This window comes from Poecile atricapillus, chromosome 3 (genome assembly GCF_030490865.1).
Source record: "Poecile atricapillus isolate bPoeAtr1 chromosome 3, bPoeAtr1.hap1, whole genome shotgun sequence".
NCBI classification, from domain to species: Eukaryota; Metazoa; Chordata; class Aves; order Passeriformes; family Paridae; genus Poecile; species Poecile atricapillus.
Genome location: NC_081251.1, coordinates 95,453,596 through 95,471,895, shown reverse-complemented (window position 1 = coordinate 95,471,895; position 18,300 = coordinate 95,453,596). Strand labels below are relative to the sequence as shown.

Below are 18,300 nucleotides of genomic sequence, written 5' to 3'. Positions count from 1 at the left end.
TAAATTATGTGAGAATAAAGTAGAGGGGAAAAATTAGTGTTTGAGTGCTTCATATTTACAAGGAAAAATGTTTTCACAAATCTGTTCTAACAAATACTGGATTTTTTGCCTTCCCCTCAAAAATTCATTGTTAGATGTCTTACTTTTAGTCTGCTGTGCTCTTTTTTTTTTAAAAAAAAACCCCTCGTTTCACATCCTCCTGGGTAGATAGCTTTTAATACAAGTCCAATCAGCTGCAGATTTCTACCAGTCACTGCTGTCCTTTCTGCTAGTTACTGCTCCTTACAGTGTGCTTTTAATTTCTGTGTTAGGCCTGGATGTGACACAACCTCCTGTGCCAGCCTGGTTTTGTGGCAAGCTCAGTGAAGTGAAACCCTTTTGGCTGTTAAGGATATAACATTTACATGTGACAAGAACATGAGGCTGCTTTGCTTTTCATGGTTGGTCACACCTGCAGCTTGTGTCTGCAGAAGTCTCTGTGTGTACTTTTGAGCTCGTGGTGGTTGGTTTGGCTTCATTGTCCAAAATAATTATTTTGAATATCACACTGTGCTGGAAAAAACAGCACAATGTGTACAATCAGATTTGTTCCAGACATCCTGGACTGTGCTTGCCTGAAGCAAGGACTGTGACTGATTGTGTGGCTGTGCTTGTTACAACACCACAGATAGACCTATAGGATTTTTTTTTTAAGGCTAATGGTTCTCAAAAATGTACTGACATTTAAGAAATTTTGTATGAAAGTACAGAAAAATAGCATGCAGAACAGGAGGAGAAGAGAGAGGCATGTTTTAGTTCAATGGATTGGTAAATGAGTGAACTGAGTGATACATGGCTTATAGGAAGGTGGAGTGTTTAAAACAAAAAAAGTCCAGGGTTTGGTCTCTTACACCTGGAGATTTCAGCCAGAATCTAACCCTTCAGTGCTACTAGTGTGTAACAGTGGAAAAAAGTTTAGTTTTCAGCAGCAGAAGTCTCACTGCCTTGTCCGAATTTGTCTCTTCCTAGGAGCCTTTGTTGCTTCATATTTACGGTGTACTTTCTAGTGCATGTTTTAGGAGCATGCCTGCTGTCTTGGAAAGATCTTATCCAGAGGCAGGCTACGTAGTTTCCAGAAAAATGATTGCACTCATTGCCTGCTTTTCTGGGAAGTGTCTTGACTACAGTGCTTGTGCTGATCAGCTCCACTCACACCACACAGGAAAGGCCCTGACACACAGCCCTCCCTCTTGGCACCAGAAACAGCTGTGTTTCCAGCTGGAAAGATGATACACCTCCTCTTCACTAAGAAGCAACATAAATATAATATTAATGGTCAGAAGAGTCCTGTGTTTCTAACTATTTCCAGTTAAAAAGTTTGTCAAATTGAGCTGGACCCTTGTGTAGCATAAACCAGTGTAGCTTCTTTCCTCTTTTTCAATATTTCCAACTTTATAAATATATATATATATATATACATATATTCATATTTTATAGAGAGCTTTGGATCAATGGACTGCAATGTTAAATGATGCACATGAATTTAAGCAGTTGCTGCTATACATGGAAGCCATATCCAATGAACAGAAAAGGACAGGGTGTTGTGTAAGAATGGCAGACCCTAGAAAAGAAAGATAATTTAATCCCGTGAATCCCGTCAAAACTTTTGTTCTCAGCTAAATGATTTGGGGAGTCAAATTACTGGGTAAGTTTACAGTGTGAAACAACAGTGAAAAGGGTTTGGAGTGCCAACTGCCTCATATGTGGTGGTAATGTTTCTTTCCTGTTTAACTAGAAGAACTAATAGAGGGTGCTGTAGGTATGTGCTGAGTATTGAAACACAGCAAAAGAAGTTGGGACAAGTACTAATATAAGTGTCTTATTCATGAGAGTGTTTGTGGGATATCACAGTGAGATCTCCCAGAGGAAGCAGTAAGAACAGTAAGAACTGTAGCTGAAATTCTTTAAATTAGATTTTTGCTGGAACAGAATTCCCTTGGTTTTAGATGGTTGTTGACAGCCTGCATGACCATACAGGCCCCAGTCCTGTTCAGGGTCCTCAAGTTGATCATCTTATGAGTGGAGCTGCACCCCATCTCCCAAAGCTGGGAGAAAGACAAGCTCTGGGATACACTGCGAACTGGAGCCAGGGAGTCCTGAGTCCTCAGGGATCCCAGCTCTCTTCTGTTGGACAAGATTGTGGGTGGGTCATGAAGTAACTTGGAAATATTGGCCTTTTTTTATCCACCCCCCCCCCTTTTCTTTTTTTTTTTTTTTTTGTCTTTTCCATTCCTTCTAGCTGCAGGAATTTGGGCTCATGTTGTCCAGGCAAGGGAGCAGCTCTGGAACTGCATTCAAGCTGGATGAGTCCTAAGAGCCCTGGGTGGCCACCCAGCCTTAGTCTGGGACATTTACCTTTTGGTGCTTTTTTAATGGTTTTATTGTTTTGTTTTAATTATTTGACTATTTCAATATTAGTGGCTACTGCAGCATAAAACACACACATTAGGCTTGTACCTGCCTTGTTGTAAACACCACGAGACTTAATTAGCTTTCATGTTGTATTTGAGGACAGCAACAACAAATAATGTATGGTATTTGCCTGGGTCTAGTTGTGTTCGTATTATTGCAGAGTATGTATTTTGCTTTTCAGTAATATTTTTCAGTTGGTTCTTTCTGGGTGTGTATTTTAGTGGATGTTTAAACTTTGACTTAAAAGTAAGAACTCCTTTAAGGCAGACCTAAGATTCAACATTAATTCCCTGTTTATAAAATATTTGCTGAGGAGGGCAAACCCTTCTCCCAGCTGACTTTCTTCAGTGAATGGGGAGCTTGTTCTCTATGTGTTGGTTATTGAAAGCTGAGCTCTTTGTGCCAGATATTTTAAGAAACTGTTGATGCTTAGATCTAATCTATTACATTATACTGTGCTTTTAGACCAGAAAGTGAATGTGTTTTCACGTGTGTGGTTGGGCAGTACATATGTAGCAACTCTAAGAAATAGTGTTGCATAACTATAAATACAGTGTAGGATACTTTCAGACTGCATTCTTGCTTTACTGTGTTTTGAAGGCAGTGGCTGTGATGGTTAGAAATGTTGCATCAGAAATGTCTTGGCATTGGGCAGATTCACATTGACATCTGATCGTAAGGAAATAATACTAATTTTAGGCTCTGGGGTTTAGTCACATGTGCTAACATATTGCTTTCCTGATGGGACCTATTTCTACGTTCAGTTTTAGTAGAGCAGATACTTTTGGACTAATCTAGCTTTTTTTTTATTGGGCTCTTTTAAATGGAAGCAAAGATTACATTCTGAGGTTCTCTTCTTTGTGTATAGTAATGATACATCATTTACACAAGGTGAGGGAGCTTTCTCTCTGATCTTAGATAGACCAGGTTGAATCCTTCCATGCAGTTATGGCAGTGGAGGCGTTTGCACTTGGGAAAAAGTACTCTGGATCTCCTTTTCTTGTCCACCCAGGCATCTGTGCTGTTGGAAACACTGGCTGAACCTGTATGTTGGATAAGCAATGTGGATGGCTTTTACCATGGCTGATAGCTGTAAATGATTCAGATTTTTTTTTAAAAAAAAAATCTGCAGCTGGATACAATGTAGCAATTTTGTCCATGCTTGTGATTTTTTAGTATGTTAGGATTGCCCCTAAACTTTGAAGATCTTGGAATAAGGCAATGATATGAATTTCAATCTGGTTTTTTTTGTACATGTTCAGAACAAAACTGAATTAGTAAATTTACTAGATTAGTAAAGGGCAAGTAAAGAAGGGCATGAAAGTTATGATTCCAAATATTTTATAGCTCTCAAAAAACAGAAGGAAAAAGAATACCTAGCTTTACCAAACAAAGAAATATCATTCTTCAATAATAGTATGGCTTTGAGGGAGCTGATGTGTGGCCTGTGAAACTTCAAAGATGACCGTACATTAATCATGCATTCATTTCAATAGTGTATAAGGAAACAGATGGATAGAAAATGTGGGTATGTGCAGCAGGACAGAAGAGGATTCACTGAATCACAGAATCTCTCAAGTTGAAAGGGGCTCGTAACAATCATTGAGCCCAACTCCCTGTTCCTGTTAGGAATTTACCTAAAACTAAATCATATGATTTAAAGTATCATTCAGATGCTTCTGGAACACCATCAGGCTGTAGTCACTTCCCTGGAGAGGCTGTTCTAGTGACTGACCACCCTATAGGTGAAGAATCTTTTCCTCATATCCAGTCTGAACTTGGAATCACAGAAGAATCATAGAATAGTTTGGGTTAGAAGTGACCTGTAGAGGTCATATCTAATCCAACCTACCTTCAATGAGTAGGGACTAGGTGAGGGTGCCCAGAGCTTCATCCAACCTGATCTTAAATGTTTCCAGGGTGGAGGAGCCATCACCTCTGGGCGACCTCTTCCAGGGCTTCACCACTCTCACTGTAAATAATTTCTTCATTATGTCTAGACTAAATGTACCCTTGTTTAGTTTAAAAACATTACCCCATGTCTTATCATAACAGGCCCTGCTTGGTCCCTGTTTTACAGTCTCACTGTAAGTACTTCCCCTAAGGCAGCTTCATCCCGTTTCCTTGTGTCCTATTCCTGGTCACCAGAGGAAGTGACTGTTTATGATTAGGACACGACTGCAAACCACTGTTAAAAATGTGTCTTGATTACATAGACTGCCTGGATTGAACTTTAATTCTAGAAAGAAGAGCTGAGGGCCCATCAGACTGAATCCAGTACTTGAGACATTTTATAATCCGTAAAGAGAAGGAAATACAGTAAGCATTTTGAAACTTGCTTTGAAGGTCTAACCAGCTTCTGTTGCAGGAAAAAATGTTTTTCTGCCTTCCTTCATGGAAACAAAAACAAGTTGAGTGGCCTATATATTTATTTTATGATATCTGACAGTTGAAATGGTGCTGAGGCTAGAAATCTGGGCTTCTGCTTTCATCAGTGAGGAGCTTGCTTTGTGTATGGAGCTATGTTTGGATGAGTCACACCGACTGCTTTTGTTTCTCAGCCTCTGAGAAAGCTGTCCTAACTGCTGCTTGGTGATAAGCACTTGTGTTAGGTGGATCACTGTGATAACCTGGAGTTGTCTTCCATTTAAATCCAGCTTTTCTTGCTCTTTGGCTATCTCCTGTTAGATTTCCCAGTGACACACAGATACATTGTTGCACGTACAGCATCTGTAGCTGTACTACTAGCAGCGCCCATTCCATGTGTGTATTTACAGCAAATGTGTTGAAGGTCTACTTGTATGTTCTGAACATGTCCATTTTTCTTGTTTTTTTGTTAGTAGCCAGTTATCTTAAATAGTGCTGAAAGGTGATTTCAAATCTTGCTGTAATTGGCAGTAGAACCTCATGGGAACTACAACTTAGCCTTTGGAATGAAGTGGAGAATTGTGTCCTGCTTTCTTTGAACTGCAGTGTCTTAAGGAAAGAGGATGAGTGTATGGAGAGTAAGCCTCTGTTTATGCGCGTGTGGAAAATTGCATTTAACAACATGGCCTTGCTAGATCTACTTACACTTGTAAACTCTACAGGAAACCTTCACCTCAAACTCCTCTTGAGGACTGTGTCAGGCCTAAGACAGGATGCAGAGATACAAAAGGCAGAGAAACAAAGAACAGACCTTGTTTCATTATAGTTTAATTTCTAAATAGAAATAATATTCTGGAGACTGGAAATTCAAGTCTAATGTTTCCTGACAGGTGGGAGTGTGCTGCCATCACCATGATGGACAGGGAGTTCCCATCCCCAAACTGGGAGGTTTCTGTAAACTTAATGAAAAAGTCCCTACTGCTGGAACCATTCTCAATAGAATCAGTTACGATAGATTTTGCTCCCTGAAGGTTCTCAGTGTTTAAACCATTAAACCAGACAGATGCAAATAAAAGCAAATTGAGGGATTTAGAAAAAAAAATATGATTGCTTCAATGATTTGCATTAGAGAAGAAAGGGAAAACACTTGTCATCCCTATCTGCTTGAGTCACAGAAGTGCCCATCAGCATTTTTGCATCTCCTCAAATAAAGATGAAAAGGATAACTCCTCCTCTAGTTGAGGAATTGAGCTGCTCACTGCCTTTGTCATTTAGATTCTTGCAAACTGCTTGGCTGCCCTTTTTTTCCCCCTCCAGGTGTAGCAGCACTGTGTGTGACTGCAGAGGGAGGTTTCCCACTCATTAAGGAGCGCTGTGCGTGGGGTGGGCGTTCTGGTGCACCTCACACACCGACATGTGCTTTGGACTTGTCTCCCAGGGTAGTTTAAGACACTGGTTTGGACAGATGACTGCATTACCTAGGCCGGGGCTGGTACTTTCCTGTTTGTCTTCTCATACGATGCAGTAGCAGGGACTTAGCAGTTTCTCCCCAGAGAAGTGCAGACTGCTAGGGGATATACTCCTTAAACTCTTTATGAAACAGGCCAATCCAGCCTCAGTCGTGCTGCTACTCCTGGTGAAGCCTGAAAGAGTGAAGGTTGCTTTAGACTTCCTGTGTAATCAGTGAGAAGAAATGGGCATTTTCACAGCATGATTCAGGATTCCTCTGTTGTGCATCACTTTCTGCAGGTGATTCATTCTCTCTTTCCGACTGTGTGTTTTGAAAAGGGAACTGTGGATCATTGGTCTTCTATTTAGAAGTCTCAGATAGATATCTGAAATTTTTCTACATCATCAAGTCACTAGCAGCAGCATGTGAGCAAACAGATGTATGGGTTTTGATTTGGATTTCTATCAGCTTTTTAAATTTTGAGAATTCAATAGGCAGTGGAAATCTTGATTACGGTAGCACTGCCAGTCTTCAATTAAATTTATTCAATTTTGAAGTCAATTTTGCAGGCTGGAGCAAACCTTTTCTCTTCTCTTACAGCTGAGACACAGGTCATGAAAATTTAGTTCTAAACTTACCTTTTTCAGTGATCTAAATACCTTTTAATTTTTTTTTGCATTGCTGGCAGGGTATAGCACTAAAGGATCTGCAATTGGATGTCAGTACAACCCTGAATTCTCCAAATGTGTTTAAAAGAAGCATTTGTGTGGAGGCCCTTATGCAGCTGAGAATCTCAACAAGAATTTGGCAGAAATCTTAGTGTTGGAAGATGGCAGATTCCTGTGCAGTGAGATGTTTACTGGTTCACTGTTTTATCTTTGGCAGCTGCTTTTGCACTTGATATCTTCAGCTGTTTTTGAAGCTTTTACAAAGAATAATTATTCATTTCATTAAATGGATCTATTTTACCCACCCAACAGGGCACTGATTCACATATTTCCCTGGCAACCTCCCGTCGTTATCAGAGCTGTGTTCACTTTTGCAGGGCTGCGTTCACTGGGATGTTACAACTTCCTGGGCCGTGGTTTTGTTGCATGATTTACTGAGGTGTGGAGTGACTGTTTTCAATTATTCCTTTGGAAACACTGGGTTGTCTGGGAGATGGAAGCAACCTGAGTTTTCCTGTTTTCTGCTGGCAGTGATGCTAATCTAGATGTTTCAACAGTCTTTTCACAGGAATATAAGGTGTTGTGCTGACGACCTATAGATAGATAGGCAGCAGCTTCATTGTGTCACATTTCAAGCAGTGTTTTCTTATTGCCAGGAGAGATTACTGTAAAAGGCAGTAGCCAATGGACTGGATTTTAACTCTCCACCAGGTAAAATTACACTAAATCAATAGAGGTTTCTCAGACATTGATTATGTGAGATTGGGATACTCAATAAAGGTTTTACTGACAGGATTTTGTAAATGAGCTCTATAAATTCATGAACAAGGTTTCATTGCAGGCTCCTCACAGCTTTTTTTTGGTGTTTGTTCTGTTAAGCTCAGGCTAAGTGCACATTCTTCTCTAAGTTTGAACGTGTTCACTTGCTCTTTGAATAAAGTAACACCTGAATACACTTGCATGCTGCTTTGCACCCACAAAGCAATTATTTTCTGATGTGCTTCTGGATGCTTACATATGCATGCCAGTTGTTCACTGGTATATGTGCTCACTCAGTTCAGCTTTTGCATCAGTGCACAGCAGAACACACTACATTTAGCCAGAAAAACATGGTGGACTTGAGTAATTCCAGAGTTTAGAGCTGTATGGAAGGAGAATATTTAAAACATATATTGAAAAATGAAATGGGGCTTATGGGGTATATACATTATATTTTATTGTTACAACTGACACAATGAGGGGAAGAGAATGGAGCAATGAGAACTCTTCATGGTTGTTTTGGGTCCAAAGAATAGTTATGCCTGTACTTAAGCACCATTAAAAAAAAAAAAAAAAAAAAGAAAAAGGTTATCTATTTATTTTCAGTATTGCATAGTATGAGCTTGAGTATACATTTGTTCTAGTTAACTCACCACATTTTTTTAGCATGATATTCTAACCTGCTTGGCCATTAACCTGGCTGGATACCAGGAGAATTTTCAAACTGTTGACTCATATTGCTTCCATATGTAGCTTAAACCACCTTAGATACAGCTTGAAGGTTAGCTGCCTTGTTTTCCAGGGCAGGGAGCAGCATATTTTGAACTGAGTCAACACATATAAACAAAGGAAGTAAATATAAGCTATTATTTTTGGGGTCTAATCTCATTTTTGCCAAAATCTAGTTCCAATTCAGGAAAGACCAGCAGGGGTTTTTTGTACTCCTCTTTCCCACGAGGTTAAGCAGTCTTCAGCATACATAGCCACATAGCTTATCTTTCGACTTTTACATCTTTGTGTGGATGAGTCTTTACAGCTGCCATTTCAGGACTATTTGGGTTTTTTTGGTGTTTTTTTTTTGGGTTTTTTTTTTGGTGTTTTTTTGTGGTTTTTTTTGGGGGGGGGTTTTGTGTTATTTGTTTTTTTTTTGCTTTATTCCATCTGTGGATCTGGGTGCATGTGTTGCTCTGTGTGTGTGGGACCTGCTGTTGTGAGGATGTGACTAACCAAGTGGGCAATGACACGCCGTCTGCATGCCATGGCACCTCAGTGAGCACCTGAGGTAGGTGGTGCCTGTATGTGGTTGTCGCTCCTGTTCTTAACTGGAGCCCGTCTTGTCTGTCAGGCACCAAAGGACAGGTGCTGGCTGGGAGATTTGGTTTATTATCCAAAATCCTGCATCAGAGCAGCAGCTGCCTCTGGGACACACAGTTCAGGGTGAGGAGGAAGACCCCTGGGACCCTATAAGGGAACAGGGAAGACCATGATCAGAGGAAGGTGAATGTAGCAGTTGTGGGAGATATTGTGGGTTTGCACTCAAAAAAACCCAACCACGTTGTGAAAAGTATGTGGCATTGCTGTAATTCTCCTACCAGCCTCAGTCATACCTTTTTTTTTTCCTTTTTGTGATCAAAAAAGAACATGAGGCTAAAATGAAGAAATTGTTTCCTAAGCTGTAACCTGTGGATCTCTGTAGCCAAATCCAAGTGCTCTGTTCAGTTCAGGAGCTATGAGCACATAACTGAGCATGTTTTCAAGCCTAGGCTGAACAATAGACTGAACAATAACACTATTAGCATGTGTTTAAAACCTAAACCAAATGGATACATGGCTTTTTTCAAAAACAGACTCTTTGCTCCCAAACTTTTTATTCTAGTGTTTCGGTGTAATATTTATACTTGCATTGAATGTTTTTGTTTTTTTTTTCAGTTAGTAATGCTAAGATAGAGGTTTATTTACATTGTATGATTTTGTTTTGCTTTACTTTTTGCAATCCCACTCCAGCCTTTATAAAGATGAATTTTATGGTGGTGTGACCAGGGTTTGCTGGACTCCAATTGACTCGAATTTGCAGAAACCAAATTTAACCTTTTCTAAGTGAAAAGGTTCAGAAGATGAGAGAATATGGATTCCCCTGTTTTGTTTTGTTTTGGTTTTTTTTGCTCTAAAAGATATGTTGAAGTTTTGTGCTGTATAATTCTTCAGGTATTTGGATTAACTCTGATAAAATTATAGGTGGTTGTAAGGGAGTTTATTGTGCTTATAAATTGTAGTGGGGCTCCCTGTAATTTGTTATAATTAATTCAATAGTTCAAGAGCAGAAAATCAAGATCAGGTTGTGGCATGCCTTCCTTTCTTGCAAAAGCATGCCATTACTGGCCTTTTTATTTAAAGTTTCACTTTGTGTTTGTGGGTTTATTTGAACTTGGAGTATGCAAAATTCTTCATACACCCTTAAAAAAACCCTACAACTACAGAGGATGGACCTGTTGTGGTTGTGGGGGTGGGGGGGTCAGACCTGTTTAAATATAGAGAAATTGGTGGATACTGTGGAGCTGTGTCTGGTGGCTAAGCCTCTCATGGAAGGAGTGTGTGTTTTGGAAGTCTTGTGTCATGCCTGCAGGCTGCAACAGGGCCTGGGTATTTGTCTGTACTTGTGGCCCATCAGAAATGGCAGGAAAAGAAAACCACTGGCAGAGCACCTCTTTCCTATGCAAGCTCCCTCTTTTGCTGCCAGTGTGAAGGCTGAGTGTGACACTGGTGTCTCCTGGCTCATTGCTGAGGGCTTCACTGACCATCCCTTGAACTCTGAGTAGCAAAGAGCCACAGCACTTTGGGGTCAGGCTAAACTGGGAGCATATACTGCTTATATGGAAGAGGTTATAGAGCCTGTGTTACTTTCCTAAACAGTCAATGTCCATTTGTAATACAAACATACTTTTCTTTAAGTGCTCTATTTTTCTGCAGAAATTTGTTGTTATTGACTAATTAATGCCAGAATAGAAACTTTATTGCCTCTTAAAATACTTTGCATTTACTTCTGAAATCATGTGTAATCTGTGTAAAGAACTGGAGGAGGTGGAGATCTGGAATTTTAATTGTCTTTTGGGGAATGCACACAAATGAGCAACATTTCAGTAGTCACCTGTTGAAATGGAGGTGGTAAAAACCAACAAAACAGGGTACAATACTCATCATGCTGTCTGAGCTGTGCAAAGGTTTTCCTGTTCTCGTATCCTTATCCAGGGGCTGACTGTGGAGCTGGCCCTTAACCTTTGGAAGACATTGGCCTTTGGTAAGAACTTCACTGGTCAGCTGTGGTAGCTGGCCTTTCACTGTGTGCCTCATTGCAGCTCACCAAGCAAGCCAAGCATCCAGGCTCTGCATCATTTGTCCTTGTCTCACAACCTGCACATCAAAATAAATGGAAAGTGACCATCACTGTGAAGTTAGTCTGTTGTAGCCAAATCCCCTCTTTTCCCCTTCAACTGTAATTTAAAGAGAGAGACTGAGTGATCTGAAAGTAGGTGATATGAACAGTGTTTTGAGCTGTTCTCCTTTTTTTCAGTCAAATGTGTGAATATGATGCTATCCCAGCATTGTTCTGTCTCATTAGGAAGGGGAATGACACAAATCTTTCCATGTATTTATTTTGTTTTTGGTGTCAGTCATGTTTTCCATCCAGCTGCTGGAGGAGAACAGGATGTAGGCAGTTGGATGCTGCTTTTGAACAGACTCATTTCTCAGTTACCCAAAGCTAGCCTTGACCTACCCTCTAAGGTTGCTATGATCAAAGAGCTCTTACCCTAGAAGATTTTATGACTTTGTTTTTACTATTGGCATTGACAGTTTGAGCTTCTGAAGCATGTGTGACAAAGGCTCTTTCGTCTCCTTTACTCCTTTTTGCTGGCAAGTCTGCTGATCTTCCTGAAGGTCTGTGACAGGGTGTGGTAGACTCATTCTCAATAATACCCTTCCAAAAATATTACCCTTCTATTAGTGGAAACACTGTCATTGCTTTTTATATTCTAACACAAATCCCAGATAAGTAGCTGTTGTCTAGTACTGTGAAACTCCAGACTTTTCTGGGAGAGAAGTTGATGAAATTCAAAAGGAGTGAACTAGGGATGTTCTGCTTATCAACACCATCTAAGTTTTTAAAGTGGCAAATACAAGGCATTAGCTGTGTGTTACTGACAATGACATCATGGACCTATGTATCTCTTTTTTTTTTCCTAAAGTGCCTTTAGATTAAGATGTGCTGATTGAATCCTTGCCTCCAAACTGTGTTTCAGCATGCTCAGGCTCAGAAATCATTACACCATCTTTGCCAATATACTGATCTTGCATTTGAAAAGACCAGTTTTGTCTGCCTTCCTTACTATATAAAATCCAGGCCAAGTTTGCAGGTCAGATTTGTTGCAGTATACTGAGTGACCCACATCAAATAAGCAGCATCCAGTAAGTGATACTCTGGATTGAGACTTGGGAACAAAACCTAGATCTCCCAAATCTGCCTTGGATTCTTGCCCAAGTTTACATGAGTAGCTTCACCAGCCTCAGATATTCTATATTCCTCAAAATAAAAAATGGGCTTCTATCTCAAGTGTAGCATATAGGTATCTATGGAATCCTGTTGCTAAATAGTATAAAAGCCAAAATTATGGCAGGTTTTAAGGTGTCAGGTGAACAATAGACACATCAATATCAAAGCTGGTGCTTAAAATAATTTTAGTAAATGATAAAAGACCTCTGTTCTGGAGAAACCGCTTCCCCTGTGGGCACAATATTGCATAAGCATACATTGCAGCATCTCTCCTCAGAAATACATTACCCTACTAAGATAATCTCGAATGAGCTGACTCGGACTGTTGTTGTGACTCAATGAGACTTTTATTGTGTTCCTAATTTTAGAAGATTGTATTGTAGTCTAATTACAATTTTTTTTTGAAGTTGGAAAGGAGCTGAAGTTCTTGAGGTAAACCACTGGTGGACCAATCTGTTTTGCCTTTGAGTCTTAAAGGTTTCTTCTTTTGGAGGTATGAAATGGTAAAGTAGTTCTCTTTTCCTCCAGAGAAGTTAAGTTACATAGCTTTGCAGTTATCCAATAGATAGGCTTGGTGCCAAAATGGTACCTAATGAGTTATAAAAAAGTTAGTCATGCCAGTAATTGCATCATTAGAAACGATTGTAAAGGAGTTGTACCTCTTGGGTAACTAATACAAGTTTTGTAGTGCTTTGTTTATTTTCAGATACACTAAAGGTAAATATTTATTGGTGTTGAAACTGTGATGTATTTATACTGGCTTAAAAATTCCAAATAAAACAAACTGATTAAAAAAAAAAAAAGGCAAAGCTTTTTAAGTGTTTCCTGCTGCACTGGAGGTACAAACCCTCCCTGATGTACAGACAAGGAAAGAAAAACCAGAGAAAAATAACAGAAATCCAGACAGGTCACATTGCATTATTCAAACAGTATTAAACCTTATTAACTCAATACTGTCACCTTTTTGTATAAAATATACATTTAGATTGTAAATCCCTGGGACAAAAATAATTTTTTGTTCTGTTCCTTTACATTTCCTAGTAGAGTTTGATGCTGCTTGATTACTAAGGCTAGTGGATCTGATAATACTGAGTAATTATTAAGGTAAGGAAGTATTTGCCTTGTGGTTCTTTGTGGAAGTCAGTAGTAAGAAAATCCTGAAGATGCAGTGCAATTATTCTGCAAACCTAACCCATATTCTTACTTCTGTAAACCATCCTTTAATTTCTCTACAATTACCTCACTTCTTGTGTTGGTCAGGCCAGGTTCTGTGTGGCTTGTGATATCTGAAATGTTGGTTGTTGAGGAGAATGAAAATCAGTGAAATTGAGTTATTTTCTGCGTGTATCAAATAGCAGCAGGGGTTTTACATCAGATAAACAGTGGTGATGGAAAGGTGCAATGAATTCAGCGACACTATACAAACACCCACTTTCTTTTTTGAAGTGACAGAACAAATGTGAACCCTGGTCCTGGGGGAGGTCCATGCAGAATTGAGCAAAAGGAGTTTCCCTACATTTTATGCAGCTGCTGCAGAGTTTGGATCTGGCTGTTGCAATTAAATTTTAAATCAGTACCCTTATCTCCTGCTTATTAATACTATTAGGTTTTGGTGGGCTTTTTTTCCTTTTATAGTATGGAGTGCCAAAATACAGATATTTATTCTGGACTTGAGATGTTGTCTCATAGTCATCCAGTTACAGCTTCTTTACTCTATAAAAATGTGCTTTTTGATGCAATACATGTAAATATACTTCCAATGTTTTGTGTGTTGGCTAAATAGAGTTGTGGGAAATTATATCCTTATAATGATGGCTTTGTTCAGACTTGTTGTCCACTCCCATTCCCCTTGGAATTAGCTACAGGCTGGCAAACTTAGTAGCCTTTATTATATTAAATACACAATGGCTCTGCCTAGTAATGTTTAACCCAAAGCGAGCAATGAAGGTGAGAGATTTCAGCTCCAGTCTCACTCCGCTGTGGTGGTCTTTGTTGCCCTATAGTCCTCTAGTATGCCAGAATGGCTTTGTGATTAAAGCTTTGTAAATCTTAATTTTAAATTTTTTGTCTTTTATTATTTGGGGGTGCAGATTGCAGACTTGCTTTTGTTCACTTTCCATATGCTTTCCCAACTGAACCACTTAATAGAAGGCTTATAAAATGCATGTTTTTGTCTGCTGTCCTAGAACAGCTTTCCTTGGTGAATCTATAGCTGAAACATTTTAAAAAATGTTTGATTTCCCTCAAATTATAGATCTACTTTTGCAATCCAAGCAACCAAAGAGCATTCTCAGTTAGCATAGTGGTATAATAACAGCATTTAATTTAATTTAATTTCAGATGGAGGAGCCTCAAATCCCTGACAGAACGTGGGCCAATTGCTCCTCTCCGTTGGTTGGGCAGGGAGCCTGACCACAGTTTTGCAGCATGGCTGAGCCATGAATCTGTGGCTGGTGGAGTTATTAGAGCCTTCTAGTGGAGCTTCCTCCAGGGTATCCTCCTCCTCTGCCTTGACACTAGAATTAGCCACCCCAGTCCATGCCTGGGGACAGATGTCTCAGTTCATGCTTTGTTTGGACACCATGAAAAGACAAGTCAGGGGACTCTTTAGGTGGATGTCACTTGTCAGTATCAGTCCAGGGGTAAAGGGGAAGCAGGTACCAACCACAGGTTTCTGCCTCAATCTTCTTCAGATTATCTTGGCAATTCCACTGAAACAGGTGCCAGTGCCACAGTGGGTGATTGCACTTCAGTGGGTTTGCTTGTGAGAAGTGACAAGTTTCTCCATGAGATTTTTTCCTGACAGATACACTAGTTAATGTCAGAGCAGTAATTATATACATCCCTTAAACTCTTACTGCATGTCAATCTATAATATATAATAAATCCTAAACTCACTAGATGATCTTTAAGGTCCATTCCAACCCAACCCGTTCTGTGATTCCATTATGTTGTAGAATATTCCTAGTAAGATTTTAAAATGTGACCCCTTCCTGACGATCAAGTGAAACACCTGTAAATAGACACCTTTCTCAGATGGTGGGTGCTGTCTGCTGTCTTTGTAAATGTGTAACTGTGGGAGTGAGTGTGAGTGTGTAACAGTGTGTGTGCATGTGTGTACTCTTTATTTGCCCTAATATTTTTAACATCTGTCTAGGTCTTAACTTTTTTTTTTTTTTTTTTTCAATTTTGGCAGCTATAGGTCAAAGGCAGTGTTGGGGGGAAGTTGTGGAGACAGCTCTTGAGAATTCCACATTATCCAAGGCAGACACTAAGCAATGTTTCCTTCCTTGCTTACGCCATATTCCAATGGCAAGTCAAATGGCAATTCAAACCTCACAGCAATGTTTCTTTTAAAAACCTAGGTCATGATATTTGATACTACAGTAACTGCATTGGCATTGTGTTTTGTTGATGCTTACCTAAGTAATTCTTCCAGTGATTTGTCTGTAGTTGTGTGGACATTGTGGTTGAGATCACAGCTCTACTACAGCTGGTGACATTCTTGACTTCTGTACAGCTAGGATGTCACTATAAGATTTGACATTGGTTGAGTCTCATGTAGCCTCTTAACACTGTGTTTGTTTTAACAATAGCTCTATTTTTGTGGCAGAGGATTTTACTCTTCTTGTTGGACTAGAATATGTAACTCATGCATATGTAGTGTGGACCCAAATAGCTGCTTTTGGGATTGCAAGTCTTGAATACCAAATTCATCAAATACTTGCTCACCTGCATAGTTGATAAAGCAGTTTATGTCAATGAAAAAATGCATATTTTCAGAGTTAGATTTTGGTCACTGCAAAGGAGTGGGAAGAAGCTGATTTGTCTCTTGGGCTGAACAAGTGTGAAACCTGGGGCTGAGGCACAGGGCTCAGGCTGAGAAGCCATATGCCTTTCAGCCTGCCTCTCAATCAAATTTTAAAATCCCTTCAAGTTTTAATCTTCATTAGGCTGTGTGAAAGCCAAACCTGAGCATCTTAAATGAGATTATATTTTTCTTATACCTCAACACAAACAGTAACATTTGCAAGCATAGTTAAGGCAGAGCAGTTCCTGTTCTGTGGGTGATGTTGCAGTTGTTTTCCCTTCTGCTGGGACTGGGAAAGTTAGACTTACACTCTAAAGCAAGGCCAGAACTGCTTCTTTGTCAAGAGGTTCTGAGGTAAGGTCAGATGTGGTGAGCTGGTTGTAGCTGAGCACAGTTAGGAATTTGCTGCCCACAGACTTTGACTGCTCTTCACTGTCTGCCTTGGAGACCTTGCAGTCTCTGGGAATGGCTGGCGTGCTGGTGTACCAATTCTTTCTATCCCAGGTTCAATTATTTTTTATAATTATATACATTATTTCTTATTCTATTCTATATAAATGTGTATATATAATTTTTTATTCTTCTTCAAGCAATTATTTCTTAAATCCGTGGCATTTTAAGAGGATGCCCTTCAGTTTCAGGCGGCAAGCAGGCATGCAACTGGAGGGTGCAGTAACCTCTGAACTGGTTTCAGCTGCAGCTAGGTTGCTGTGTCTGCTCTCAGCCTGAAAAAGCCCATTTGTTGGGTTTTGAGGTTCTTAATTTGGATCACCCAGGTGTGCCCAGGATTTGGGAGCAGGAGGCTGAGTGCACACCTGAACTGTCCTAGAAACTGTGTTTGCTTCGCTTGTGTGTCTTAGTCATCCTTACACATGAAAAATGCCAATTAAAAAACCTTTTATATGGGCCATAGTTTAAGGCAAATCAGCAGACCAAAGGGTATAGCTAACATTCTCTTTCTTCAATAAAAATGGGGACAGCGGAGCAAAAACAATGGAAGTGATATGGAAAAGCCACTTTTTGCATTGGGGATTGCATGGTCTTCAGTAACCTCTATAAAATTTACAAAAGAGGTAATCTTCGCAAATGCCCCTCTTCTATGTGGTCTGGGGAATGCAAACTGCAACCTTTTATTTTCCCTTTCATCCATCTGGAAGCACTGAAAAGGTAGGGATCATATTGATTTGTTGTGGTAATGTGGAGCTTCTGAAGCCAGGTACAGACCTGCTGTTCAACAGCCTGGCCTGTCTGGGGTGATGTTTTCCTACCTTTCCACAATCTCTTTTTTTTTTTTTTTTTTTTTTTTTCTCTTTGTAGATATCAGTATTACCTACAAGTGAAAAAGGATGTTCTTGATGGGCGATTGATATCCTCATTCGAGCAGGGAATTCGACTGGCTGGTCTGGCAGTGCAAGGTAGGATGACCCCAGAGCCTTTGTCCACTAATGGCTCTTTTGTTTTGTCCTTCATCTTGACTGGGCACTGAGGCCTTGTATGACTCCTACTCACAGAAGCTGGGTTTCCAATTGATTTGAAAATGCATGGGTGGACTGCCATGGATGAAACACTCACAGCCTCAGGGAAGGAATGAGGGACCACATCACAGTGCTCAATTTTCCTATTTCTTAAATTCATACAAGTGAATCTCAACAAAACTCCAGTTCTTCCAGCTCTGACCATGGAGTACTTTGCAGTAATGAATTTGCTTCACGTTCTCTGGTTTGAAATGCAAATTACATCAAAGAGCATGGCAGCAGCTTTAATTTTGCCTTTAATTAAAAACTCATTTTGCTCTATAGGGCTACATGAAGTATGAAAGAACACATGACCGTAATTATTATGTGAGTTATAAGTTAATAATAAACTACTTCTTACAACGTGATTTTTATTCTGAGACTCCTAAGGACATCAATGAAAGTAGGATCATATAATGTGTATGTGCAGAGGAAGAAGCTCTGTACTTGGATAAAGTATGTTTCAGTCTATCCACAACTGACTATGAGAACTTGAGGCAGAGTTTCAGCAATGATGTTCTCTGTGTGCTCTCAGATGAGTGGGAAGGGGGGAGTCTATACTTAAATAGCAAACATGAGGATCTGATTCTTGACAATTAAAGGTTCAATGGGGAGAAATGCTTGTTTTTTTTAGAGCAGTAGAAATGCTGGGTTTGTATCTAATGTCTTTGTTAAAAATTGAAGGGAAAATATTTCTTGTCAAATCAGGAAATGTTTGTCCAATAAAGGGAAAT

General features: G+C 39.7%; 1 protein-coding gene across 2 annotated transcripts in view; it reads left to right on the top strand.

The window, feature by feature from the left end:
* PTPN14 (protein tyrosine phosphatase non-receptor type 14) overlaps window positions 1-18,300 on the top strand; it is a 110,685-nt gene that overhangs the window by 51,963 nt on the left and 40,422 nt on the right. For both annotated transcript variants that reach the window (XM_058835799.1, XM_058835800.1), the window contains exon 4: window positions 17,370-17,467. In XM_058835799.1, coding sequence (XP_058691782.1) covers window positions 17,370-17,467 — 98 coding nt within the window. The remainder of the gene's footprint in view (window positions 1-17,369; window positions 17,468-18,300) is intronic.